The sequence below is a fragment of the Neofelis nebulosa genome, chromosome X, assembly GCF_028018385.1.
Source record: "Neofelis nebulosa isolate mNeoNeb1 chromosome X, mNeoNeb1.pri, whole genome shotgun sequence".
Lineage (NCBI taxonomy): Eukaryota > Metazoa > Chordata > Mammalia > Carnivora > Felidae > Neofelis > Neofelis nebulosa.
In genome coordinates, this window is record NC_080800.1 from 16,426,440 (window position 1) to 16,454,310 (window position 27,871).

General features: G+C 35.7%; 1 protein-coding gene across 7 annotated transcripts in view; it reads right to left on the bottom strand.

The window, feature by feature from the left end:
- Nucleotides 1-27,871, bottom strand: part of RPS6KA3 (ribosomal protein S6 kinase A3) — a 120,474-nt gene that overhangs the window by 35,147 nt on the left and 57,456 nt on the right. For all 7 annotated transcript variants that reach the window (XM_058713836.1, XM_058713838.1, XM_058713832.1 and 4 more), the window contains 8 exons: nt 24,390-24,506; nt 18,325-18,406; nt 9,109-9,189; nt 8,238-8,317; nt 7,530-7,636; nt 3,180-3,217; nt 2,829-2,971; nt 2,580-2,650 (listed from right to left, as the gene is read on the bottom strand). In XM_058713836.1, the coding sequence (XP_058569819.1) occupies nt 2,580-2,650; nt 2,829-2,971; nt 3,180-3,217; nt 7,530-7,636; nt 8,238-8,317; nt 9,109-9,189; nt 18,325-18,406; nt 24,390-24,506 (719 nt within the window). The remainder of the gene's footprint in view (nt 1-2,579; nt 2,651-2,828; nt 2,972-3,179; nt 3,218-7,529; nt 7,637-8,237; nt 8,318-9,108; nt 9,190-18,324; nt 18,407-24,389; nt 24,507-27,871) is intronic.

Sequence of the window (27,871 nt, forward strand, 5' to 3'; positions counted from 1 at the left end):
TTGTCAGTCTTTTTACTGTTCGTCATTCGGGTGGGTGTGCAGGTGTAGCTTGTTGTGGTTGTGATTTGCATTTTCTGATTAATGATGGTGAGCAACTTTTTATAAGTTTATTGGCCAGTGAATATCCTCTCTTGAAGTCCTTATATCTCCTACCCATGTTTCTACTGGGCTATCTTTTTCTTATTGATTAACTGGAGTTCTTCATATATTCTGGATACAAGCTCTCTGTTGGTTATGTGTCTCAAATGTCTTCTACTCTCTAGATGGAATCAATGTGAAGTTATCAGTTTTAATGTAATAATAATTTATCAATTTTTTCTTTTATGGCTAGGGGTTTTTGGGTCCGAAGACTATTTTTCCAACCCAAAAATCATGAAGATACCCTCCTATACTCTCTTCTAGAATCCTTTTTGCCTTTTTACACATGTATGTAAAATATATGTATATTTGTGGCTCACTTTGGCAGCACATATACTAAAATAAATGTATATTTGTAATACTCTTGGAAAGGATTTTTGCGTGTGGTGTGAGGTAGGGATTTTGTTTTTATCTTTTTCTATATGAATACCAATTTTTCTTGCATAATTTATTTAAAAAGGCTGTTCTTGGAGCACCTGGGTGGCTCAGTCAGTTAAGCATCTGACTTCAGCTCAGGTCATGATCTCGCAGTTCATGAGTTTGAGCCCCACATTGGGCTCTGTGCTGACAGCTCAGAGCCTGAAGCCTGCTTTAGATTCTGTGTCTCCCTCTCTCTCTCTCTCTGCCACCCTCCCCCCACCCCCCACCACTCACGCTCTGTCTCTCTCTCAAAAATAAAAACATTAAAAAAAATAAAAAGGCTGTTCTTTTCCTATAATTTCCAATGGTCATAAATCGTGTCTATATATGTATAGGTCTGTCATCTGACTCTCATTTTATTGTGCAAGTCTATTTTTTATACTTCTTTCAGTGACATATTGTCCTAATTACATTTATAGTAAGATTGGATATGTGGTAAAGCAATTCTTCTTATCTTGATCTCTTTAGGAGTGTTTCAGCTTTTCTTGGTCCTTTGTATTATGTTATCATATTAGAATCAGTTTATCAAATTTCACACAAACTTCTTAAAATTTAAATTTGATTTGCACTGAGGCTATAGTTATGCTGTTCAATATGGTAGCCACTAGCAGCAACAAACAGCCACTTGAAATATGTCAGCCCAAATACCTAGATAAAGTCCAAACAGGACTTGAAATATGGTCAGCCCAAATTCTAAGTGTAAAATGCACACTGGAGAAAATAAAATGTACACTGAATTTCAAATAAGTATGAAAAAAATAATGTATCGTATTGCATTAATCATGTTTTTGTAATTTTTTTGTTTATTTATTTTTGAGAGAGAGAGACAGGGTGAGCAGGGGAGGGGCAGAGAGAAAGGGAGACACAGAATCTGAAGCAGGTTCAAGGCTCTGAGCTGTCAGCATAGATCCCCACACAGGGCTCAAACCCACAAACCGTGGGATCATGACCTGAGCTGAATGCAGAAGCTCAACTGACTGAGTCACCCTGGTGCCCCCTATCATTTTTTTTTTAATGTTAATTACATGTTGAAATGATAATATCTCGGACATATTGGTTAAATAAAATATATTACAATTAATTTTACCTTTTTTTTTACTTTTTCAATGTTGCCACTAAAAAATTTACAATTATGTATGTAGCTCACATTACATTTCTATTGGATGATGCTGATCTATACAAACCCACATCTTTACAACACTAGGTCTGTCATAATGTGAATACAGTACAACTTTCCAAGTTATTTTGGTCTTTAAAATTTTCTTTAAAATACAATCTTCCAGTTTTCTGCATAGAGTTCTTGCATAACTTTTGCTAGATTTATCTAGGTATTTGAGATTTTTAAAAATACCATTGTAAATACTATCTTTTTAAAAAAATTTATTTTCTGTTGCTAGTATACAGACTTGAAATAGATCTTATTTACTGACCTTTTATCCAACAACTTTGCTAAACTCTTATTAATTCCAAGAATGTATATGAAGATTTGGATTTTCTATGGACACAATCATGTTGCCTAAATAATGACAATTTTATCTCTTCTTTTTAAATCTTAAACCTTACTTCTTTTACTTGCCTTACTGTAGTTGCTAGTACCTCCAGGACAATGTGAATGGAAGTGGAATAATAGATGTCCTTGTCATATTCAAAATCTCAAAGGTAAAGCTTCCAATATTTTAGCGTTAACATGAGGATTATATGAGTACTCGTTTGGAGGGTGTAACCCAGAGACCCGGGCCCCTGGAGTTTCTGCCTGGCGCAAGGATCTTGTCTCTGGCTATATTTGGTGGGGGGCATAAATAAAGGCCACAGGCTCCAAACATGTATGTGGCAAAAAAAAAAAAAAAAAAAAGGTAAGTTGAGTACTCTAAATCTATGGGGCTTGTTCATATTTCAAACGTCGTATCAATGAATTTCTTAGGTATTTCTTATAGTATAGCCAACACTCTAAAATTTCATTTTTTAGTTTGAAGCATTTATTTTTAAATCTCACCAAAACATATCCACTAAGGAGTACTTACTTAAGAATCATAGTCATTGTTTCTTTTCGATCTTTTCCTTGGAAAGGTAGTGTACCAGTGAGCATTTCAAACTACAAAAAGGCAATATCATTAAAGGTATTAGTCAATAAGTATAAAATCTCAAGGCCAGAAAGTAAAAAAGCATCATCGTAATTACAACCAAATCTTGTAAAATTGCTATGTAATAAAACAAATGATTTATAGTTCTACTATATTTATTACTGACCTCAAAAACACCCCAAACCTTACCATTAACACACCAAAAGACCACCAGTCTGCACTCTGAGTATGACCTCGACGATTAACTACTTCTGGAGCCATATATTCCACAGTTCCACAAAAAGAGTATGCCTTCTTTTCATGGTCAATAGACTCTTTACTTAGGCCAAAATCTGCCAAAATAAATATTGAATTCATAAATATCCTACAATAACTTCCCCACTTAAAGTTTAAACTCTGAGTACCAATATTTACCTTAACTATTACAAAATTCTAATCCAACTTTTCAAACAACGTGCTACTCAATATTTGTACCATGATCTACTTAAAAGAAATTATATAAAGTAGAGGAGAATATTTTAATAAAATTAGGATTTTTACCTGTTAACTTGATGTGACCTTCTTCATCAAGAAGTATGCTGAAACAAAGTCAGAAAATCTTTTCAAACCACTAGATAGAGATTTATGGAAGCTAGAATGGAAAGTACTGTGTTAAGCACTAGATAACTATATTATTCTAAAATATTTAGACTGTGAATAAAGCAAAGATAAAAAAGGAGAAATAGTTTTTAGATGCACATATGTAACAAATCCCAAAGGCAAAGTCTTATATATGTGTATTAAGGACACTTAAAAACTATTAGAAAAAGAATCAAAACCTATATATATTCTTTCCAATTTCTAGTTGCTTTCCTTTTTTTTTTTAATGTTTATTTTTGAGAGAGAGGGAGAGAGCGAGAGAGACTGAGTGCAAGCAGGGGAGGGGCAGAGAGAGAGGGAGACCCAGAATCTGAAGCAGACTCTAGGCTCCGAGCTGTTACCACAGAGCCTGACATGGGGCTCAAACTCACGAACTGTGGGATCACAACTTGAGCAGAAGTTGGACGCTTAACTGACTGAGCCACCCAGGTGCCCCTCTAGTTGCTCTTTCTAATGCCATTCTTCAGAAGTAGCCTAATGCTTGCACAATAGACAGATAATCCACATATTTGAGTCAACTGCATTAAAGGTGTAATTTTCTTGGTCATATTTTAGGCATCTGACTCAATCATTCTTTCCTAGCTTTTCCATCCAATCCTCTTCTTTTTTTTTAATTAAATTTTATTTTTTAAAGTTTATTTATTTTGAGAGAGAGAAAAAAAGTACGAGTAGGAGGAGGGTCAGAGAGAGAATCCTAAGAAAACTCTGCAGCACAGAGCCCAATGTGTAGCTTGAAACCATAAACCGTGATATCATGACCTGAGCTGAAGTCAGACACTTAACGACTGAGCCACCCAGGTGTCCCCATCCAATCCTCTTCTTAATACACCTTCCTTACACTCCTGGTTTTTCACTGACCTATCCCTTCACTGTATACAGTCTCAGTGTTTTCTCTCTTTCTCAGTAAACTGTGAGCTCCTAGAGGGTTTTACCTTATGCATCTTGTAGCACAGTGGCTGGTAGAGCAGAGACAAATAAGAAATGTATGTTGAATGCATGGGGCCAGTCTACAATGGGTCAATAAGGCATGCCAAATAGTTTGGGCTTCTTCTCAAGTGCACTAACATAAAAGGTTTATATGCGTAGAGGGTAAGGATAATCAGATCTTCATTTTTATAAAACAATTTGGAGGGGAAAATAAAGGGTATTTGGTGATCTCTTAGATATGGACCATGATAAAGGGCATAAAGAGAAGACATTCAGGTTTCTGGCTTTAACAGATACTTGAGTGGAGAATAACATCATTAATTAAGGAGCTATAAGAAGGGGTAAGTACTAAGCTGTAAGCCAATAATTCTATTTCTGGATAGGTATTTTAGCATACTGACTTGAAAGGCCAAGTAATAAACTGTTTCACTTATATTCAAGGCTATTCCATAACATAGGCATTTCATTACTTTTAATTCTAACTAAAAATATGTGAAAGCCAAATTTTGCTGTAATATAATTTTACTGTGTCAAAAAACTACTAACCCTCCTATGTCATTAATTCAACTATGATTATAATAAACTTTACAACTGAGGATAATTCATTAGGGACATATTTTTCATGTCTCCTTCATAAGGGATTTAATATGAAAAAAATAAAAATCTTGATTATTCTTGATTACAAAGCAGACCAACCATTTAAGGAATATAAAGGGAATTATTAGGTATGGTGGAAACCATCCTTCCTTCTGTCCAATAAATACATAAAAGACAGTTGTAAAAACAAAACAAACTTCAAATCATTCTTAGTAATTTTGAGAAAAAAAGAAAACATGGCTAAAAGAACATTACTTATGCCTTCTATAGCAAATTCATTCTCTTAAGATAACCATGCCCACCCTTTATCTTTGAAAGAAAAATAAAGTTATATTACTTTTAATAGGGAAAGTTCCCTTTCAACTACTAATAATAATTTTTAGCCATATTTATTATAATAGAGTTTTGGTTTAAATAGAATCTGGAAAATCCTTTACAGTGCATAAAACAGTCTAAAAACTGAAATGTCTTCCAAGTTCTATATGATGGTATATATTTGGATTATTTAACAACTAAATGTTATTTCAATTAAAAGCGTCATCTAGACATCTGTGTGAAAGATCTCACTTCTTACATACATTTGCTCTTATTCAACCCTTAAGAAGGGCTGATGTTCTATACATAATTTTATTACCAATGCTACTGCAATGGTCTACAGTAAATACATTCAATTAAAGGACATAAAACAAGGGGCACCTGGGTAACTCAGTTAGTTAAGCATCTGACTTCAGGTCAAGTCATGATCTCACAGTTCGTGGGTTCAAGCCCGGTGTCAGGCTCTGTACTGATAGCTCAGAGCCTGGAGCCTGCTTCAAATTCTGTGTCTCCCTCTCTCTCTCTCTCTCTGCCCCTCCCCTGCTCTCACGCTGTCTCTGTCTCAAAAATAAGTAAATAAATAAATAAATAAATAAAAATTAAAAAAAAATAAAAAAAGGATATAAAACACTAACACATATTTTTATTACAAATGTTTAATCATGTTTATAGTAATTTTTTTTCTTCTAAGGACTATATGCTTGAATATTTATTCTCATCAGAAATTATATTTTATGTAATGATAGTTAGAAATGGGTAAAATAATGTGAAAAGCTCAGTAATTATCTGGGGAGTAACAATGGAACCAATATGAAACTTATCCAAAACCAAAATATATGAAAAACAAAGGTAAAATGTGAAAGTGTAACAGTTTCTAAATGATCATGTAATAGGATTCCAAAGGAGCATTTCCTCTGTTTCCTGTTGTAATATATAATTTAAACATTGTATGTAATGTTTTAATGTAAGTAGTATCTAAATTCTTGATAAAGATGATGGTTGTACAATTCTGAATATACTAAAAACCACTGAACCATACATTTTAAATGGATGTCTTGTAAGTGAATTAAATCTCCTAAAAAATAAAGACTCTTATTTATATCTTTAAAAAGGAATAAAAACTTTTTTGCTCAAAGTAGTAGATAGTAAACACCAGCTAATTAAAACACAGAAGTGTGTGCAATTTAATATCAGCTTCTTGATAGCTGCTACTACAAAAACAATGGGAAATTTGCTCAACTCACACTTAAAATTTGAAATTATGTGGAAAAGGAATAAATGGTATTTGGAGGGAAGCATTAGGTCTATGCCATGCTTCATACCAAAAAATTTCCAATTTTATGGTTTCTATGCCATGCTTCATACCAAAAATTTTTCCAGTTAAAAGTAAAAAAAGAAACCATAAAATTAGAAGAAAAGTATCAGATTATGGGATTGGAAAAAGCTTTATAAGAATAAAAGTCATGGAAGAGATCACAAAAGATTGATCTGAGGAAAAAAAATACTTGTGTAGGTAAAAATACAAAGTTAAAATTAAAAAAACTAGAAAAATCTATTTGCAATATATGTCAAATGGTTAAATTCTTAATTTGTAAAGCTCTCTTACAAATCAAAAGGAAAAAAACAATACTCCAAAAGATAAATGAACAAAGGCCATGAACAGAATAGTCACACAAAAATACAAACTGCCAGGGACACCTGGGTGGTTTAGTCGGTTAAGCATCCGACTCTTGGTTTTGGCTCAGGTCATGATCTCACAGTTTGTGAGTTCTGGCCCCATGTTGGGCTCTGTGCTGACAGCATGGAGCCTGCTTGGGACTTCTCTCTCCCTCTCTCTCTGCCTCTACCTGGCTTGCTGTCTCTTGCTCTCTCTCAATAAACAAACAAACAAACAAACAAACATAAAAAAATACAAATTGCCAACAAACATATGAACGTGGATTTCAACTTCATTAGAAATAAAAAATGCAGGGGCGCCTGGGTGGCGCAGTCGGTTGAGCGTCCGACTTCAGCCAGGTCACGATCTCGCGGTCCGTGAGTTCGAGCCCCGCGTCAGGCTCTGGGCCGACGGCTCGGAGCCTGGAGCCTGTTTCCGATTCTGTGTCTCCCTCTCTCTCTGCCCCTCCCCCGTTCATGCTCTGTCTCTCTCTGTCCCAAAAATAAATAAAAAACGTTGAAAAAAAAAATTAAAAAAAAAAAGAAATAAAAAATGCAAATGAAAGCAAGATAACAATAACAGAGATTATGACTGACAGATTTTTAAAAGTATGAGAATATATAGTGTTAGCAGAAATGTGAAGCACAGGCGTTCTAGCACAATTCTTGTGGTAGTTCTATGAAGTAATTTTATTTTTTATTCCCTCCTAAATAATCACATTACACTGTATTCGACTTAGTAGCATAATTCCTTACTTTTCTGGTTTTAAGTCTCTATAGATTATTCCCAGGCTATGTAGATGGTCTAAAGCAAGTGCAAGTTCGGCCAAGTAGAATTTGACATCTTCTTCTGTGAACATCACCTAAAATAAAATAATAATTTTTCTGTCTTTATTTTCTTTCTGTGTCTGTAGTTTTTATTTAAAACTCCATCCTAGAGTTCAAATATTCAAAAATTATAAATATGCTAGTCACATGTGGTTTTATCCACAATTTACTTATGAAAGGAATTTGCAAAAATTATTGAATCAGTTAACTAATCACTTTCTAAATGCTAAATGTGCACTGTGGGAGAAATAATTTTACATTTTGTTAAGTAACAACTATATTCAGATTGTGACACTACTGCCCCACCACAGTAACATCTTAGAAATGAAAAATGATCTTTAAAATGTATGCTGAATTTCCACTACTAATCGTTTAAGGATATCTTGATATATTATTGCTTCTGAAAAACTATAACTGAAAGAAGCAGGACAAAAGACAAAGAATTTATTAATTTAAAGTCCTACTTTCAGAACAACTTCAAAAAGGAGGAAAAGAACTCTTTTTGGCTCTAATTCCTTAATATAAGAATCTTGTGCCACTAGAGAAAATACAATAAACACAATATTGAAATATAACAAAGCTTTAGTTAAAACAGGATGCATATAGATAGATTAAAAATAGAGATTAATTATATACCTCTTTGGATAAGCGTGTAAACAAATCTCCTCCCCTGAGAAAATCCAAAATAAGATACAACTTCCCTTCAGTTTGAAAAGCTGAATGAAGAAATGAAAATTTGTTTAATCTACCAGTTTTTTTTTTTGGCTTATATTAGGTCAACTCATTCACAAATGAATATCATTTTTAAGCAAATTAATGATTATATCACAGATCTAAAGAGATTTTTATTTAGAAGATAACCAATGATTTTCTTAGTTTCCATGCGGAAATGTTAAATGTAGTGTTTCTTATTATGGAACCACTAGAACATTTGTTACATTTTCTTCAGGCAATAGTCTCTCAGGAATATAACAGTTTTAAAACATGTGATTCATAAGAAAAATTCCCAACATGGTCACTTTACCATGAAACAACAACAAAAAAACATGTCACTTAAGTGCAGAAAAAATGTGGGCTGGTTAGCTTTAATCACACATAATAAGAATCATCACAACTTTACCCACTGAGAAAAAGCACATATACCTTTGGGGAAAAGAAAGGTGATAAAAGCTTCAGGATGTGACATTAGGGATTTTTTCTTCCTTTTAAGAGAAGTTGGGCTGGGCTAACACATATGGACTACAAAATGCTGATACACTGTTATTAATTATTATAATAAAAAACAATGATTATTACCTATTCCTATGGCTACCACTCAGAAACATAAGTATAAATGCAATAAAAGCTTCTAAAGTTTAAGAAGTAATGGCTTAATTTCCATGACTTTATTTATCTATTAAACACATATAAATCTACACAAGCAAATATATACATTAATACATCTGAATGCACTCAGGGAGTGAGGCATTAGGTGGAGGAATGAGGCTGCAGGTGGTTCACAACTTACCATAATGCAACTTGACAATAAAAGGATGATTAACTTCTACCAAGATATCACGCTCCATTTTTGTCCGAACACGGTCTCGAACTACAAAATATTGCACATATGGCTATACTACAATAGCTTTCAGAGACAATCCTTAAGACAAAATCTCTTTGGGGCCTATTTTAAATAAAATGTTGCTAAAATGTGAATCTACATTTTTATATATGCCAATAAAGCTATTTATACATACAAATAAAACTATGACTCTTTAAGTTTTAAAATTAATATACTGTTTACTAAATTACACAACCAGAAGAAATTGTTTGTATTTAAAAATCTGTGGTTTAACTTAAAAAAAATACAGATAACAACATATCAGATGTTGAGTCAGACGTTGGCTTTAAGATCAAATTTACAAACATTTTAATCAAAGTTATGAAAATGGCCAAAAAGGATTAACTTTTGAAAAACAAGGCAACCCAATGAAATACTAAAACATACACACAAAAACGGAATAGGTTTCACTACCCCTACCAACCTTATCAACCAAATAAGCATTCATTAAGCATCTATAAAATGTGGCAGACATGGTGAAGGATGAATGAATATACCGAAAAAGGTCTATTTTTAGTTAAGGAAGAGAAGGAGAGGGAGAAGAAATAATGTAGTGCAGCTGAAAGGGCGAAGGCTTTCTGGAGTTACAAAAAATATCTCGATTTAGATCTGTGTAATACTGAGCAAGTTACCTACTTAAACTCTGAGTCTCAGTTATCTCTCATGGATAAAACAGGGATAACACCACTGTACCTTTGGGGGCTGTGTGACCATTTGAGATAAGGTTTGTACATCCCAGAGCCTGGTACATAGGAGATACTCAATTAAATGGTAGCTATCGCACCATGAATACGGTAAAGGGATAAAATGACTTATTACCGGTAATAAGGAGTACAGGAATTCAGAGAAGGGAGAGATGAGTTTTACTTGCATGGGAAAGCTAGAGGGAAGAGGTGGATTTAGGAACTTTTAGAGTGGAACGTAGACGGGTGGGAAGGATCAGGCCTAAAGAAGAAAAGTCCAGGTATGGAGTACCAGTGCAAGTGAGAACATGGAGGCATGCATGAAGAAAAGAAAGCAACCCAATCAGTATGGAAATTGGGGAGGTGAAATTGGGAAGACCCAGATTCTTGATAATTCGGAATGGCACGATAAATTTATGTTTGATCCTGTAGGCAAAGCTCTCTTTTACCAACCAAACATTTCCTGAGTAAATTTTGTGTGTCAGGCACTGGGAGATACAAATACAAATAAAATCATCTTCAAGAAGCTCATAATCTGGTGGGAATGACAGATGAGCAAAAAAAAAAAAAAATTGAATACATTCTGGTAAGTATTCTGTGTTGGCAGCTCAAGGGATTTGAGAGGTGAAAATAATCATTCATTAAAATTTTAATTTTTTTCTGTTGCATAAGAAGGATAAATCATAAATAACTTTTATTTTTCAGGCCAGAATGACTGAATGGTTGTGTCAGATATTAAGCAGAAAGAATGGGAAAGAGAATCTTTTGTGGGGGGAAAGAAGGGACAGAAAGATGAGTTGACTTTTTTTTTTTTTTTCAATTTAAAGTGACTGCAGATATTTAAAACACAGAAATAAGACCTCTGGAAAAAATGAACAAAGAAGCTAACACAAAATCCTATGTTTCCCATTCTACCAGTTTTCCACTTCTAACTGGGAGATTTTGGTGCCAGTGACTGGAAATGGGCAAACCAAGTATAGAAACTAATTACTCTTGATACCTATAAAGCTTTGTCTTTTAAATGACTTGTCCAGCTGGTGTATCAAATTCAGTATCAATCTCTTATTTCATTATCCTGTCCTATCACAACAACTCTGGTGTCTTCTATTATTTATGTGAATGAGGTTCATCACCTAGGACTGCTAATAATTCTGCTCCAGTCTAGCCCACATCTGTGTTTTTTCTACTGCTACCCATATGATCTTGGATTCAGTTCCTATTACCTTAAAAGGTAGATTCCAAATTCCTACCTCTTCCAATAATTATACAAACATTACAAATCTTATCATTTAAAACTCACCTCTCTGTTCAGTAAGCAGCAAAAACATCCACCAACATACTTACTGTATATCTCTCTTCTATTATTCTACCACAATGAAAAGAACAATCATTTGGGAGTCAAGAGCTGCAGTTTTTAGTGGCTCTGCTAACAAGTAACTGAATTACCTTAGTCAAATCCTTACACTGCTTGGGGACTTCCTGCTTCCTTCTCTATAAAATGAGAGGCTAGAAGGACCCCTGAGTGGCTCAGTTGGGTAAGCATCTAACTCTTGGTTTTGGCTCAGGTCATGATCTCACAGTTCATGAGTTTGAGCCCTGTGTTGGGGTCTGCACTGTCAGTGTGGAGCCTGCTTGGGACTCTCTCTCCCCCTCTCTCTCTGCTCCTCCCCTGTTCTCTCTTTCTCTCAAAATAAATAAACTTAAAAAAAATAAAATAAAATGAAATGCTAGAACAAGATGATTTTCAATTATGATTATCTTGTGAGGTGGTTTCCTTACATGTAACACTGATGAGACCTTGTTTAGTTGAAAATGAGCAGTGAGATATTGTCACTAAAGGATTCCTTCATTTTGTCTGAGGTAGGACTGTTTAATAATTCTAATCTGGTTTCTTTTACTTATGTAAAGACCTATTGACAAATATAAATCGTCCTACAATCAGGAGTTCTGAGGAGGATATACTGCTTTAGAAGAAGGCATGTTTTATATTGGTAAACTCTAAACCCTGAAATAGAATTTGTTAATAATGACTCATGCTGGCAAAGCAACTACATTCCTCTGAAATAATTTTTCTCATATAGTAGTTATTAGGTTTTAAATCCTCCTTGACTTGAACATGAGAGTGAACAAGAAGAAATGGTGTTTATGTTTCCAGGATTATATATTAAGAAACTGTTTAAGCAATGGTTTACAAAACTTTTAGGCCCACAGACTACTGTATTAGGACAGAAGTACCCACAAACTCAACCTCACACTACTGACTTCTATTTGACCCCACTTACTGAATTAATAGGAACTCTGAAATGGAAACAAAGAGACTTCTGCTTAAATATAGATGTTTTACTTTCTACTTTCTTACAAACCCCCAGTGAAATTACATTAATGGAACAATTATGCATAAACTCGTAAGGACAAAGAACAGGAGAGGAAGCAAGAGCAGAAGATGACTAAGTGGTAACTTATACAGTAGATAAGAGAAAGCTAAAAGCTAAGACTAAGGGAATGAAGCCAAGGAGAAATAAGCAAATTCTTGCCAAAGAACCCTTTCGAATTGGTTATTTGGTACTTCACTCTTAAATGAGAAAAAGTTAGCAAAGGACCCGTAGGCATTTGAGGAAAGGCTCTAAAGATGAAAAACAGCTCTCAAAATAAATAGAAAGAAAAAGGAATATGGTGAAACAGAGACAATGTAAAGAACACAAGAAAACTTAAAAATCACCCTTGTCATTTATATCCACCAAGAGAGCAAAAACCATATGGCACCCATGAAAAAGAAGCTTTAAAAGGGAAAGGGGGAAAGGAACCATTATCTTCAATAAACTACAAAGAAAAAAAGTGTAGAAGAACTCACAGATTAAAAGACTTAAAAGAGATTATCGACCAACTACAAAATACAGATTTTATATAGATCCCGATTCAAATATACTGCAAAAAGAAAATGAATCATAACAATAGGCATAATTGGAAATGTGAATACTGACTGGATATCTGTATATTAGTTTTTTAGGTATAATGTTAAGAGTTGTATCATTTCTTTTAAGAGTTTTTATCTTTTAGAGATACATACTAAAATATTTATGGAAAAAATTGTACAATGTCTGGGATGTGCTCCAAAGTATCAAAAGAGGGGGAAGGGGAAGAACACAGATGCAAAAAAAAAAAAAAAAAAATTGACCGTGAACTGGGAAATGCTGAAGCAGCAAGGAGGGTATATGGGTGTTCTCTATATTCTTTGGTTTCTTTCTTCTTTTAAATTTTTTTAATGTTTATTTATTTTTGAGAGAGAGAGAGTGAGAGAGACAGAAAGAGAGAGAGAATGAGTGGGAGAAAGGCAGAGAGAAGGGGAGAGAGGATCTGAAGCAGGCTGTGTGCTGACAGACCAACAAGGGGCTCGAACTCACGAACTGTGAGATCATGACCTGAGTTGAACTCGGATGCTTAACCAACGGAGCCACCCAAGGTGCCCAATTCTTTAGTTTCTTTCTCTAAATGTTTGACACTTTCTTTCTTTTAAAAAAATTTTTTTAATGTTTATTTATTTTTGAGAGAGAGAGACAGAGACAGCGAGCGAGTGGGGGAGGAGCAGAGAGAGAGGGAGACACAGAATCTGAAGCAGGCTCCAGGCTCTGAGCTGTAAGCACAGAGGCTGACCTGGGGCTTGAAATCACAAACCGTGAGATCACGACCTGAGCCGAAGTCAGATGCTTAACCGACTGAGCCACCCAGGCGCCCTGACACTTTCTGTAAGAAAAAGTTTTAAAAAATGGAATAGAGAACAAGGAAAATCTAGGAAATTAAAAACGGTGGTAGAGGGGCACTTGGGTTGCTCGGTTGGTTAAGCATCCTACTCTTTATTTCAGCTCAGGCCATGATCTCATGGTTCGTGGAATCGAGCCCCACATCAGGCTCTGCACTGACAGTGTGTAGCCTGCTTGGAATTCTCTCTCCCTCTCCCCCATTCCCTCTCTCTCTCTCTCTCAAACAAACAAACAAAAATGATGGTAGAAACAAAAAGGTCAATAGAAAGTTGAAAGACAGTTGATAATATTTCCTAGGATATAGGGGGAAAAGGACAAAACTGGAAAACAGGAGGGAAAAACAAAATTAAGAAATGATCCAGGAGGTCCAACATATTCAAAGAGAAGCTGTTACAAAATAGGGAAGTAATGACAAAACACTCTGCCAAAACTGAAGAAATGAGTTTCTAGAATGGAAGAGGCCACCCCATACCTGGTATGATGAATTTTAAAAGTCCACACTAAAGAAATACCACTGTACAAGTTCCAGAACACCAGGGATAAAGTATAGAGTGATTCTAAAGACTTCCAAAGAGGAAAAGCTGCTTACACACAAAGGACTGAAGTCAGAATTGCAATAAACTTCATAACTGCAACACAGGAAACTGGAAGACAATGGAAACAATGCCTTCAAATATCGGAGGGAAAATTATTTCTCACCTAGAATTTTACACTCAGCCAAATTATAAATTAAGCGAGGGGCAGAATAAAGACATTTTAAGACATTCAAGGTCACAGAAAAATTAGAATCCATTCACCCTTTCTGAGGTAGCTACTAGAAGATATGTTGCACCCAGACTGGAAAGTAAACTGAGAAAAAGGTAGAAACAGAATTTAGAAAATGAGATCTAATACAGCAAAGATGTGAAGGAAAAGTGACTCCACTATACTATTTGGCTCTGAGGAACAGTATGTACGTACGTACGTATGTATGTATATATTTATGTAAATTTAGTTATTTTTGAGGGGGGGGGGCGGAGGGACAGAAAGAGAGGGAGAGAGAAGATCCCAAGCAGGCTCCCCGCAGTCAATGCAAAGCCTGACGTGGTGTTCAAACTCCCATGAGATCAAGACCAAAGCAGAAACCAAGAGTCATACACTTAATTGACTGAACCATGCAGGTACTCCAAGAAGTTTTTATAAACCTGCAATAATGAAAACATTACTGGGAAGACATGAAATGGGGAATTGTGTGTGGGTGATAGTATGAGAGAACTAAATCCTAATCTTCCATGTTACGAAGCCAATAAATTATAATATCACCAAATGAAAACAAAGAATTGCAATAAAGAATACTGAATGTGGAGGTAAATGGCAGAAGCAGCAGTTGAGTAGACAGACGAAAGTCACTGTCTCTGAGGGTCAACAACTGGATGGGAGGGGTTGGTAAAGCTCTGCTATTTTATAAGATTCTATATATAAATTACTTTGATAAAAATAAAAATTGAGTTTAAGAATACATTAAAAATTATCTGACAGTTTACCATTCCAATATTTTCAGATATTTTCACTTTTCTATGGTTTCTTCTATAGCTCATATCCGTATAATTTTACATACTTGTGGTAGCCAAATTTGTTACAATTGTTTACTTTCATATTTTTGTTAAGTTCATTTTGGGGATTATATTTGAAATATTTCCTTTAAGTAATATTCTATTAAATTATATGCTATATTAAAATATTCCTCCATTTTTCAATGTTTGTGTGATTTCTAAATTATCAACATTATAAATTAATGTTGCTGTGAGAACTGTCAAGTACATGAATTCTTTCTTTGAGATTTCCTGAGGTTAATTTAGCAGCAATAATGGCTCTTTGTATTTACTGCAAAACCACTTTCCAATTTATGTTGCCATCATATAAAATAACTCATTAAAAAAATTTTTTTTTAACATTTATTCATTTTTGAGAGACAGAGAGAAACAGAGGGTGAATGGGAGAGGGGCAGAGAGAGAGGAAGACACAGAATCCAAAGCAGGCTCCAGGCTCTGAGCTGTCAGCACTGAGACCGACTGGGGAGCCCAAACCTACGCACTGTGAGATCACGACCTGAACCGAAGTGAGACACTTAACCGACTGAGCCACCCAGGGAACCCAATATCCAATTTTTTACATGTATTTCTTTATTAGCAAAATGAACATTTTTCCAAAGATTATTTTATCCCCCTGCATAAAACTTATCCTGAAATCCTTTAGGTAGAGGTTGTAAGGTTACCTTTTAGGAACTCCTATTAATTGTTACTTTTACATTTATTAGTTGGAATTCTACTATAAGGAAGAGCCTTCCCTTTCTCCATATTACTTAATATATGGATCAATTCATGGATTTTATACTATCACTATCATGAATTTTTGCAATGTTCAAATTGTCCTAGATTTGGCTGTAGGGGTCCTTTACTGATTCTTTATATTATTATTTTGTAATATCTGAAGTGAATAATTTCATGATTTCCTATTTATACTACTTTTCATTTTATGAAAAACTAAAATTTTTGAAGTGTCAATTTATTTGAGATTTGTAATTTGCTCAATATCTCTTCACAAGTTTCTTAGATGTGTTAATTTGTAAAATCCACTTAGACTGTTCAGTTAGATTGTTATATTTTTTATGGCATAGAGTTTAAGAGAAGACTAATTTTTTTCCAGGTTGCTCAGGAATATTTCAAACAAAACTTATGAAATCATTATTTCTCAATGTTTTGTATACCTGGTTTGTCATACAGCACAGCAAGTACTCAATATTTTTATAAATACATTAAAATTTAATATGTAATACTTTTTTTCATTCCAATTCACATTCAATCAGTGTTTACTGAGGGCATAAAATATGCCACTTTCCTTTTTTTATTTTTTACTTTTTTCCCCTTTTTTAAAATATGTAATACTTTTGTGATGTTTTATTCTGATTTGTATGCCTATATTATTCCCCCCAATAACATAGTGAATTATTACTGTTTTAAATAAGCTTTAAACCTGAGAGAGCTTATTCCTTTCCCATTCTTCTTTTTTCAAATATTTTTTGAGGTGTATGCTTTGTTTCAAATGAAATTAAAACAAATTTTTTTTAATATTTATTTACTTTTGAGACAGAGAGAGACAAAGCATGGACGGGGGAGGGTCAGAGAGAGAGGGAGACACAGAATCCGAAGCAGGCTCCAGGCTCTGAGCTGTCAGCACAGCTCGACGCGGGGCTCGAACCCACGGACCGTGAGATCATGACCGTGATATCATGAGCCAAAGTCAGACGCTTAACTGACTGAGCCACCCAGGCGCCCCTCAAATGAAATTTTAAATATTTAAAAGAAAATTCAATTGGAATCTTGAGGATATGGAGCTAATTGGATGGATGGCTGGATGAATACTGGGATTCTTAACAACAGTTGGCCTTCTGTAAAAGGAATTGGGCATTTATTTTCCTTCCTGATATCCTTTAGATTTTTCAGTTTCATAGTTTATGTATGTTATGCACAACACAGATCCTGTTAAACATTTGAAACCTACTTTTGTTGTTTTTGTGAATGAACTCTCTTATGTAAGTTCCACCTATGGAGTTTTTTAAAAATTAATTTTGAGAAAGGGGGGGAATGAATGAGTGGGAAAGGGGCAGAGAGAGAATCCCACGCTGACAGCGTGGAGCCCAACACAGGGCTTGATCTCACAAACTGTGAGATCATGACCTCAGTTGAAATCAAGAGCCGGACACTTAACCAACTGAGCCACCCAGGCGCCCCTCCACCTATGCAGTTTTAGAACATGGAATTCCTAAGCATAAAGTTATAGAAGTACTGATATAAAGGAGGGCACTGAGGATAAAATTTAATTTCCTGGTCCTAGCAAGAATCAACTATGTAGTGTTCCAGGAGTAGAGACTGGATAGGAAAGAAAATACATTCAGGAAGGGAGCAAGAGAAAGGAACCAAAGGATGTTTATAGAAAAATGTGGAATTTCTTAGAATAATGATATCCAGAGTGGGTGACTAGCTTGGAAGAATAACATCAGAAATAATAAATGATCATCACAGATATTCCTTTCAGAATATTCTAAAATCTTTAAAATTACATGTAAATTGAAGAAGAAAAAAATGATGTTGGGAATCAATACAAAAACAACTAGAGGTTATGTGGTAAAATAACCAATACTGCTACATAAAAGGAAGATGTAAATATTTTAAAAACTATGTATAATTTCCTCTAAATGACTATTTACCTGTAAGAGTCAAATCCTACATCAGATTGTTCAAAATCTGAGGCTTAGTATAAAAATTTACTTGGAGACCAAGATGATAAAGTCCTTAAAATAAACAGTATTTTGCATCCAGTAAATCAGTACGTTTTCAAAACATTAAAATAATGACATTAATTTGAAGATGAATCAAACCCAGTTTGAATCTTCTCAACTTCTACTTGCATAAGCCCAAGACGAATTTACGATACTTCTTTTATAATATGGCAACTCCCATTCTCACTAGCCATATGATTCCTAGCCCAGTAGAAAAAATTCACTAAAAGAAAGTCTAAATTTAAAGACAGTAATAGGAACAGATTCAGAATGTAAGTAACTGGCCTAGGAGTCACTGGAGATCTACTGAGACCTTTCAGTCTGTTTACAATACACAAACGTTATAAATAGTCGCAGCACTTACCTTTCAAGGTGGCCTTTTTCAATACTTTCATGGCATAAAGCTGTCTAGCATCAGAGCCTGAGATTTTTTTGACTAAGAAAACCTGTATTTAAATGAGAGAAAGAAAGTTTGACAAAGTATCACAAACGACACCACTGTTAAAAATGAGACCCTTTCTATAATACAGTTTATTATTTGAAAGATTCTAATACACTGTAGAGGCCAATTTCCCTTATGTATCAATTATAAGTACAATGAGTTGTAACAGCTGGCTATAACTTGAGGTGTCAACATAAGTGAACACAGTGTTTTCTTTCTTTTTGTTGTTTGCCAATTCTCGAAAAGCATGTCACATATAAGACACAAATAAAAATTTTTTTTTTCAACGTTTTTTTAATTTAATTTAATTTTATTTTATTTTATTTTATTTTATTTTATTTTATTTTATTTTATTTTATTTTTGGGACAGAGAGAGACAGAGCATGAACGGGGGAGGGGCAGAGAAAGAGGGAGACACAGAAGCGGAAACAGGCTCCAGGCTCTGAGCCATCAGCCCAGAGCCTGACGCGGGGCTCGAACTCACGGACCGCGAGATCATGACCTGGCTGAAGTCGGACGCTTAACCGACTGCGTCACCCAGGCGCCCCACAAATAAAAATTTTTAAGCTATGTCATAATTAGATAAAAGTCTAACTTGTTTAAAGTATAACACAGGTGGTCATTGCTCTGCTTTTTTATTTATTTATTTATTTATTTTTTAATATATGAAATTTACTGTCAAATTGGTTTCCATACAACACCCAGTGCTCATCCTGCTCTGCTTTTAACAAAACAAAAATTCTTCTGATTCCATAAAAATTGTCACACAGGAGTTTCCCCTTGACCACAATTTTCTGTTGATACAATTATTCATTGATGATTGGTCTTTTCTATGTATGAAAACTACACATAAATTTCTCATTGCTGGGCAGAACAACTTAAAACAGTTACACTGAAGAAGGTTATTCACAAATATTTTTTTAAATTTTGATTATTTATCTTTATTTATTTTGGAGAGAGAGAGAGACAGAGTATGAGCAGGGGAGGAGCAGAGAGAGAGAGGGAGACACAGAATCTGAAGAGGCTCCAGGCTCTGAGCTGTCAGCACAGAGCCTGATGCCGTGCTCGAACTCATGAAATGTGAGATCATGACCTGAGCCAAAGTCGGCGCTTAACCGACTGAGCCACCCATGCACCCCGTTGACTGTTATTTATTTAATATTCTAGTTTTAAATTCTTTTTTAAAAAATAAAATTTATTGTCAAATTGGCTTACATACAACACCCAGTGCTCATCCTAACAAGTGCCCTCCTCAATGCTTATCACCCATTTTCCCTCTTCCCACCCCACCGTCCACCCTCAGTTTGTTCTCTATATTTGTTTCTTGTATTCACAAATATTTAATGTGACTTAAGCCAGAACCCCACCTTTCAAAAATCAAATTATCACATATATCTAAATATGCAAAACACAGTTCCTAGGTATGTTACTGGGCTTCTTGACTTTCCAAATATTTTTAGCTGCTTTCAAAATACAGTGTGAAATTTATGCAAAATGAATAAAGTCTGCTGTAAATAATTCATGGTCGTGCTATATAACATGGCTAATACAAGACTACCTATAAATCTCTTCTATTCATTTTGATCATTAGGCTTGTGATCTTTTTTTAAAAAGTTTTTATTTAAATAAAATGGGCACCTGGGTGGCTCAGTCACTTGAGTGCCTGACACTGGCTCATGTCATGATTTCACGGTTCGTGGGTTCAAGCCCCATGTCAGGCTTTGAGCTGTTAGTGCAGAGCCTGGTTCAGATTCTCTGTCTCCCTCTCTCTCTGCCTCTTCCCCAGTCGCGAGCTCTCTCTCTCTCAAAAAAATTAAATAAACATTAAAAAATTCCAGTTAGTTAACATACAGGGTAATAATAATTTCAGGTGTACCACATAGTGATTGATGATCTTTTTCATGAAATCTTTACACATACTTGCTAAATGGACCTGAATTTCAACTCTTTTTTCTACCTGTTCTTTCCTAGCAGTGTTATTGAGCTGCCACAGATGGGAAAAGAAGCAATTATATTCAACAATTAACTTTAAGGTCAGCTCTCAATTATATGCACTAGCATGCCAGGTTATTAGCACAAAATTAAAAAAAATACTACATTCAACTGATTCTAGGGCAAGGCAGAGTTCCTCACTTTGAGAAATTGTGCTAAAGGTGATTGGCAATGACCTCAAGCCTAGTAAAGAGCACTACAACCTGCACAGAAACCCTGATGCATTGGAGGTTCCTCTCCCCAAACCAAACCCCCCATCCTATCCCCCTCTGTGATGCTCCACTCTTTAGCTCCTTGTAGCCAGTTAGCACGGAGCCAAACTAGGGAGAAAAAAAGCATTCTTAATCAGGTTCCTAAGATGGAATGACATTCAAATGCTAAAGGTAAGCAAAGATTATTAGTATTTTTGAACAGAAATAAATTTTAATTAGGTGGAGATAATTAGGATTTTTCTAATATTTATTCTTAAGATTCCCTAACCAAGCTTCTTTGTGCCATTGTACAAGAAAAATTCTCCCTGTGGATTGCAAACTTTCTTCACCCTTCTTTGAAAGTACTTTACCACATCGGCTGCCTGGGTGGCTCAGTTGGATAGGCATCCGACTTCAGCTCAGGTCATGAGCTCATGGTTCATGAGTTTAAGAACCACATCACGTTCTCTGCTGTCAGAGCAGAGCCCACTTCAGATTATCTATGTCCCTCTCTCTCTGCCTCTCCCCTACGCTCTCTTTCTCTCAAAAATAAAATCATTTAAAAAAAAAGATTACCTTAATACTTTCAGCACATGTCAGTTTGCAAAGGACCTTCACAAGCATTTGTAATACATCATCATGATAATTTTGGGAGGCAGGAGGACTGAGCAATGCCTATTTATAACTGTCCAAGCTAGGGCTTAGCGAGGTTAAATAATTTGACTAGTGTCACAGTGGATGTATTGGAACGAGAACCAGGCCAGCCACCCAGTTCTGTGCTCCTGCTTAGGGCACTATTAATGTTCCCTCTGGCAGGTTACCAGTCAATGTAGCAGAAGCAGCAGCGGTCCCAGATGCCATCGGATCTTCCCCCACCAGAGCATTTGTGACCTTTCGAACTCCCCCATGAAGCTATTCTAAGCTCTGACAGGTCATTCCTGTTTCCTTGGCTTACGATGACTTTTTTGGATGAGTAAGAAAGGAGACGCTGTATTTTTAATGTTTGCTATTTATAGTAAGGTATTTAAATTACTTTTAAAGAAATAAAGGGAGATGCATGCTAACTTCTGGCAACTTAAATACTCTATTCCTTGAAAATCTAATATAGTATAGAAAGGAACCCATCTATTTGGGTTTATCTGTAATGCATTGCAGGATAATACAACTCCACAGCAGATATTATGTGCGTGGCCTTGTATCATTTAATTCTCACGACTAACCTATGAGGTCAGGACTATTATTTACTCATTGCTTCTTTCCAGAATTATATGATAGGTACTGTGTTGCCAGCTCAATGCTGAGACATGTTACAAAACATGTCCCCTGCACTCATGGAATGAATATATAAGAGACAGCCAATAAACAACTACACAAATGAAAAGCTGCAATTGTGGTGAGTGCTGTGAAGATGAGGTATAAAATGTTCTGACAGGGTAAAATAGAGGAATATGACCTAGTCAGAATGGCAGAGAAGACCTCTTTGAGATCATAAGCATGAGAGGAGTTAACAAGATGAGGAGGGGGTGGGAGTGGAGCGGAGTGTTGCATGCAGAGGGAAGTGCATGTGCAAAGGCTTTCTAGTGGGATGGAGCCTGGTGCATAAGGACTGAAAAAGGTGGACAGTGTGGCCAGAACACAGGTAGTGAAAAATACATAAAGTGATGCTGCTGAGGTAGCTAGGCGCCACAAAAAGGGCCTCCTCAGATTTCTTAAGAATATGTCTTTATCCTAAAGACAAAGGGAGGCTACTAAAGTATAAGATTAGCTCTTGTTGGCTGTTATGTAAATAGTGGCTTGAGAAAAGAATAAATTTGGGAAGCCCCAGTTAGGAGCCTCCTTCAATAGGCCAGGGAGAAATGGTGGTTCCATAGACTTGAGCAGTGGCAGTGGAGAAGAACAGGACAGACAAGATTTGAGAAATCATTACTAAATCAATAGGACTTACTGACAGATTAGATGGGTGGGGGGGGGGTGGCAAGAGGAAAGGGTAGGCAGTAGAAGGATATGTCAAAAATGACTCCCTAGTTTTTGGCTTAACTGGATACCATTCATAGCTACAGAGAAAAATGAAACAGGGCAGGTTTGGGGGGGGCAGGGGAAAAATCATGAGTTTTGTCTTAGACATGTTGAGTTTAAACTGCCTTGGAGACACGTTAAGAGAAAAAAATATGCAGCTGTCCAGAGTTCAGAGCTTAGAGGCATGATCTAGATTGGAGATAGAAATCTGTTAAGACAGCTGTATATGGGTTATAATGAAGATAGCGGGTATAGAGAAAATAATTAGTAGGGAGTGTAGAGTGAGGAGAAGGAAGCTAGAATGGAACCTTGAGGAATTTCAATACTTAATGACTGACTGGGAGGAAAATGAGGCTCGAAGAGGTTAAATAACTTGCTCAAGAACATGAAGCAAGTTAAGCAGAAGGAAAAAAAATCAGATCCAAGTCTGACTGACCTATGGGGCCCAAACTTGCAACCATTACGTTATGCTGCCTACTTAACCTATATGTGAATTAAAAGCATCACTTTGGTGGGGGGGGGGGTTGAAAGAGGTTAAAAGCTGTAGTAAATTACCTATATTAACCAAGAATTGCTAAAGAGTCCCTCTAAAATACACAAGGAAGCTCAAGTATTGTTTTGAAGTTTGCAAAGCACATTATCTTCAAATGTCTCCTCACAGGGAGGTGGTAAGGAAGCACTGCAATGTGCAAGTTGAATGCAATCTCAGAATTTTCCTATCACTGAGAAACGGATTAGCAGAAAAATGAAGATATTGCATTTTGCGGAACAATTTTAGTTGGTGGGTTTGGGAAACATTTTTTGATAGTAAAGACAAACCTGGACATCACTGAATACAATGCAACCTTTGTATTCATTTTAAATTTATTTTATTTTTATATTTAAAATTTTTAAAAAATATTTATTTATTTTTGAGAGAGAGAGAGAGAGCGCGCGAGCACATGCAGTAGGCTCAAACTCAAGAACCGTGAGATCATGATCTGAGCCCAAGTCAGCGGCTTAACTGACTGAGCCACCCAGGTGCCCCAATATTCATTTTAAAGACAAGATGTAAGTCCCCAAAATTTCATGACTCATATTGGCAATCCACACCCTAATTCCTTAGAAGTATTCATCTACTTTCTACTGGTATTAGGGATAGTCTGGAGGGAAAATTGAGACATATTGTGATAATGTATCTGCAAGAGCACCTTCCAATTCTACATGAGGACTCAAAAAGAGTATCATAAAGTGTACAAAGGGAATACTTTTTGATTTTTAATCATTTGCAAAGTGCAATTAAGAGAGGTCACATGTTCTTTTTAAAAAATTTTTTTTATGTTTATTTACATTTGAGAGAGAGAGAGAGAGAGAGAGAGAGAGAGAGAAAGAGATAGTGCACGAGAAGGGGAGGGGCACAAAGAGAGGAGACACAATCTGAAGCAGGCTCCAGGCTCTGAGCTGTGAGCACAGATGTGGGGCTCCAACTCATGAGCCATGAGATCATGATCTGAACCAAAGTCAGCTGCCCAATCAACTGAGCCACCCAGGCGCCCCTTAGAGAGGTCACATGTTCTTGAAGATAAAATGAATATGAAGTGAATACTGCCAATTTACAAACATTTCCAGTGTACTTTTCAATGACTTTATTCACTTTCCAACACTTACTGATAGTGAGAAATGTAAGAACACAGAAACACTGCTTGTAGGGAGATCAGTATTTCATAAAATAGTTCCATTCCCCATCTGTACGAAATACACATGAATTCCCCCCAAAAAACTTTTTAAAAACACACACTCATGACTTACCTTTCCAAATGATCCCTGCCCCAATACTTTTAAAAGTTCAAATTGGGAAGGATCTGCCTTTTCATGTCCTTCCTTTACATGATGTGTGATTGCAATTTCTTTGATACTGCCTTCTTCCTGTTGATGCAAATATAAAGAAAGAAAAGAGAGTCAGAGATACTTTCTCCAGCTAAAAGTTAAGAAATATAAATTTAACATATCATATTAGAAATCCTCAAATTATTATTTTTTTAAGGAAGCTTTATGCCCAACATGGAGCTTGAACTCATGACCCTGAGATCAAGAATCACATGCTCTACCCACAACATACTTTCAACTTAAATGTAAGAGAGAATAATAGCAGCCCACTACATAAACCAATTTAACTTCTACTTGACATTAGCACTGAGTATTTCCAACTCTTCATTCTTCCTACTGGAGATAATTAGAACTAATAGTTTCATGGGGTGAGTGCAGAGGGTGTAAAGAAGTCTGAAAACAGATTGGAGTAATCTGCTGTGCTTTGACATGTGCTTGTATTTGGTAGAACCAATGTTACACACACACACACACACACACACTTTTTGGGAGATGAGTTGAAAAATATTCCAAGGCAAACATAGAGATTTCTACCCTCAGCAGGGCCATTTGAATCAGTATGCTGAAGTTTATTCTGTTGGAAATATGTTAAGATACTTTCTGTTTCTAGGACTACTTGAGATCTGACAGTGGAGAAAGGAATAGCTCTAAAACACAAAACCCAAAAAGATTTACCATTTGGACAGAGGATTAGACACAGGAAAAAAAAAAAGTACTATTTAGCATAATGAACAGTGGAAGGTCTTGGGGTTAAGAAGATTTTTAATTTTTTTTAATGTTTATTTATTTTTGAGAGAGACAGAGACAGAATGCAAGTGGGTTAGGGGCAGAGAGAGAGGGAGACACAGAATCTGAAGCGGGCTCCAGGCTCTGAGCTGTCAGCACAGAGCCCGACACGGGGCCCGAACTCACGAGCTGTGAGATCATGACCTGAGCCAAAGAAGTCGAATGCTCAACCGAGCCATCCAGGCGCCCCTGGGTTAAGAAGATTTTTAAAGACAGTGGATGCTTCAGTGTATCTGAACGAAAGTATCAGAAAGGAGAGAAAGGTTGAAAATACATCCAAGTATACACAGAATTTTAGTTACTTATTCACTCCGGGATTAGCAGATTAAGTATACCTTATTTAATCAAGACATGTACTATATGTTACAGCCAAAAACTACAATAAAACAAAACTCAGACTGTCAAAGACTCTTTTTACTTCTTTTTTTGGGCCTATGATGTTATTTTTCTGATTGCCTAAGTATTATTAGTAGAATCTAAATGTGCTGTACACAAATAATTCATTATTTTTATTATTCTTGTTTCATATAAATGTTTGAACTCAACACTGAGACAGAATGTTGGCTATATATGGAATTCAAAGATTTCTGAAAAAGAATATTAGGTATCCTAATGTGGCAGGTTTTGAAAATGAATAGTAAAAGGAAGAAAAGCTCCTATAACAGGTCAAAAAATATATCCAGGCCCAGCATTTTACTCTGTAAGACACAAGTTTGTAGGCTGTGCTACAGTGAGGCAGCTTAATCATGCTGGACTCTCTCAGAACTTTGGCAACAATAAAACAATCTCCTAATATGGTTTAGTCCTTTATTTTGTAATTTCACATGCACTACCCCCTTTACTTCTCACAAACATCTTGTGCAGTAGGTATTAGGGTAGGATCAAGCATTACCTGACTCTGAGACTCTGCCCCATTCCTGGGCACCCCTTCTCTGCAAATGACACTGGTGTAAAAGGGCTCAAGAACGATAGCTATTTGTAGCTATATTAGCAAAGGTAGGAAGCAAATTACTAAATTCTTTTAAGAAAACTTTCAAAGAACAGTGCATTCGTGGAATTAAGTAAGATTTAGATTAAAATCCAGCAAATATTTATTAAGCACTTACCATGTACCAACTCTGGGTTAGGTACTTTTTCACATTTTTATCTTATACTTAGGTTTCATGACAAATCTCTAACTACATATCAACGTTAGAGTTGATAATAACAGGGTGGAGTATACCCCAGAGCAAGCAAAAACATCTCAGAATTCTCTACAGACTCCCCCATTCCCCACTAGAAATTTGACAGACCTTTTAAAGGTCAAATGGTTTGAATATAGTCTGAAGTTTAAAGAGATTAAGTAAAAATCATAAGCCAGTAACTGGTAGACTTATGGCTCAATTCCAGGTTCTGACTTCTAGTGACTTCTAAAACAAGGTTTTTAGCATTATTCCACACTGAGAATGTCATAGGCTTCTGGTGGTTCCCCATCCAAGATCAATGGCAGGAACATACAGACTTATTCCCTTGATCTTTGTAACTGGTCTGTATCTCTTGGGTCAGTTAGCTAAAGTGATTAGAGAAATGTCTCAGAACCTTTGGTAGCATATCCTACCAGCAAAAAATAATTTTTTTAAATTAAATTAGCATATACCCAATATTTGTACACTTATTGGCTTATAAATTATATATACTTTTGTATTGCTAAATTATATACCTCATGCATGGAATGAAACTATAAACAAGTTCTCCTTTTCTGTAACTCAAAGTGCTGTCACATCACATTTTAAAGACTAGTGGATTACAGACTTAAGAGGCCAAGTTCATGGGTTGGATTCCAGCAATGTGCCAGTTAGCCTCCTATGGAAAAAATCATCTGTTCAAGAGCCCAATGGGAATCTAACAGCCATTTATGCCCTTAAATCATGAGGCTGTGAAGAACTATACTCTACAAGGTTCTATATGTCTTACCAGTTTTCTTTCTTGGGTAAGTGGGATTTAATTTTAGGTTGCAATATTGTTTCATCTTTTATTTCATAACAAATACTATAGTTGTGTGTCACAATGATGCAACACAGGGAAGGCATCACTTAGTTAAAATGTTTTGCATTTTGTAGCAGGCATATAGAATCAAGCCTTACTTTCATAGTGAGAGCTACAATCAGGTCATGGATATCAAAATAAACAGCAGTAACTAAGAAAGATTTCATCTTTGATGACTACCCTTCCTTTCCTCTCTTGTCAAACAAGTTACCAAAAACCATGGAATCTCCCTTTGATCCTTTCATTCAACAAACATATACTAAAGTATCTACCATGTATCAAACATGGTAATGAAAATATCCTTTCTTTTCTTTTTCGTTCCTTTTCTTTCTTTCTTTCTTTCTTTCTTTCTTTCTTTCTTTCTTTCTTTCTTTCTTTCTTTCTTTCTTTCTCTCTTTCTCTCTTTCTCTCTTTCTCTCTTTCTCTCTTTCTCTCTTTCTTTCTTTCTTTCTTTCTTTCTTTCTTTCTTTCTTTCTTTCTTTCTTTCTTTCTTTCTTTCATCCATTTCCAACAGCATCACTCAGGTACAATCCTTCATTACCTTTCCTGTGGAAAATTGAAACTAGCTTGGTTACTCAGAATGCTCCTTTGTG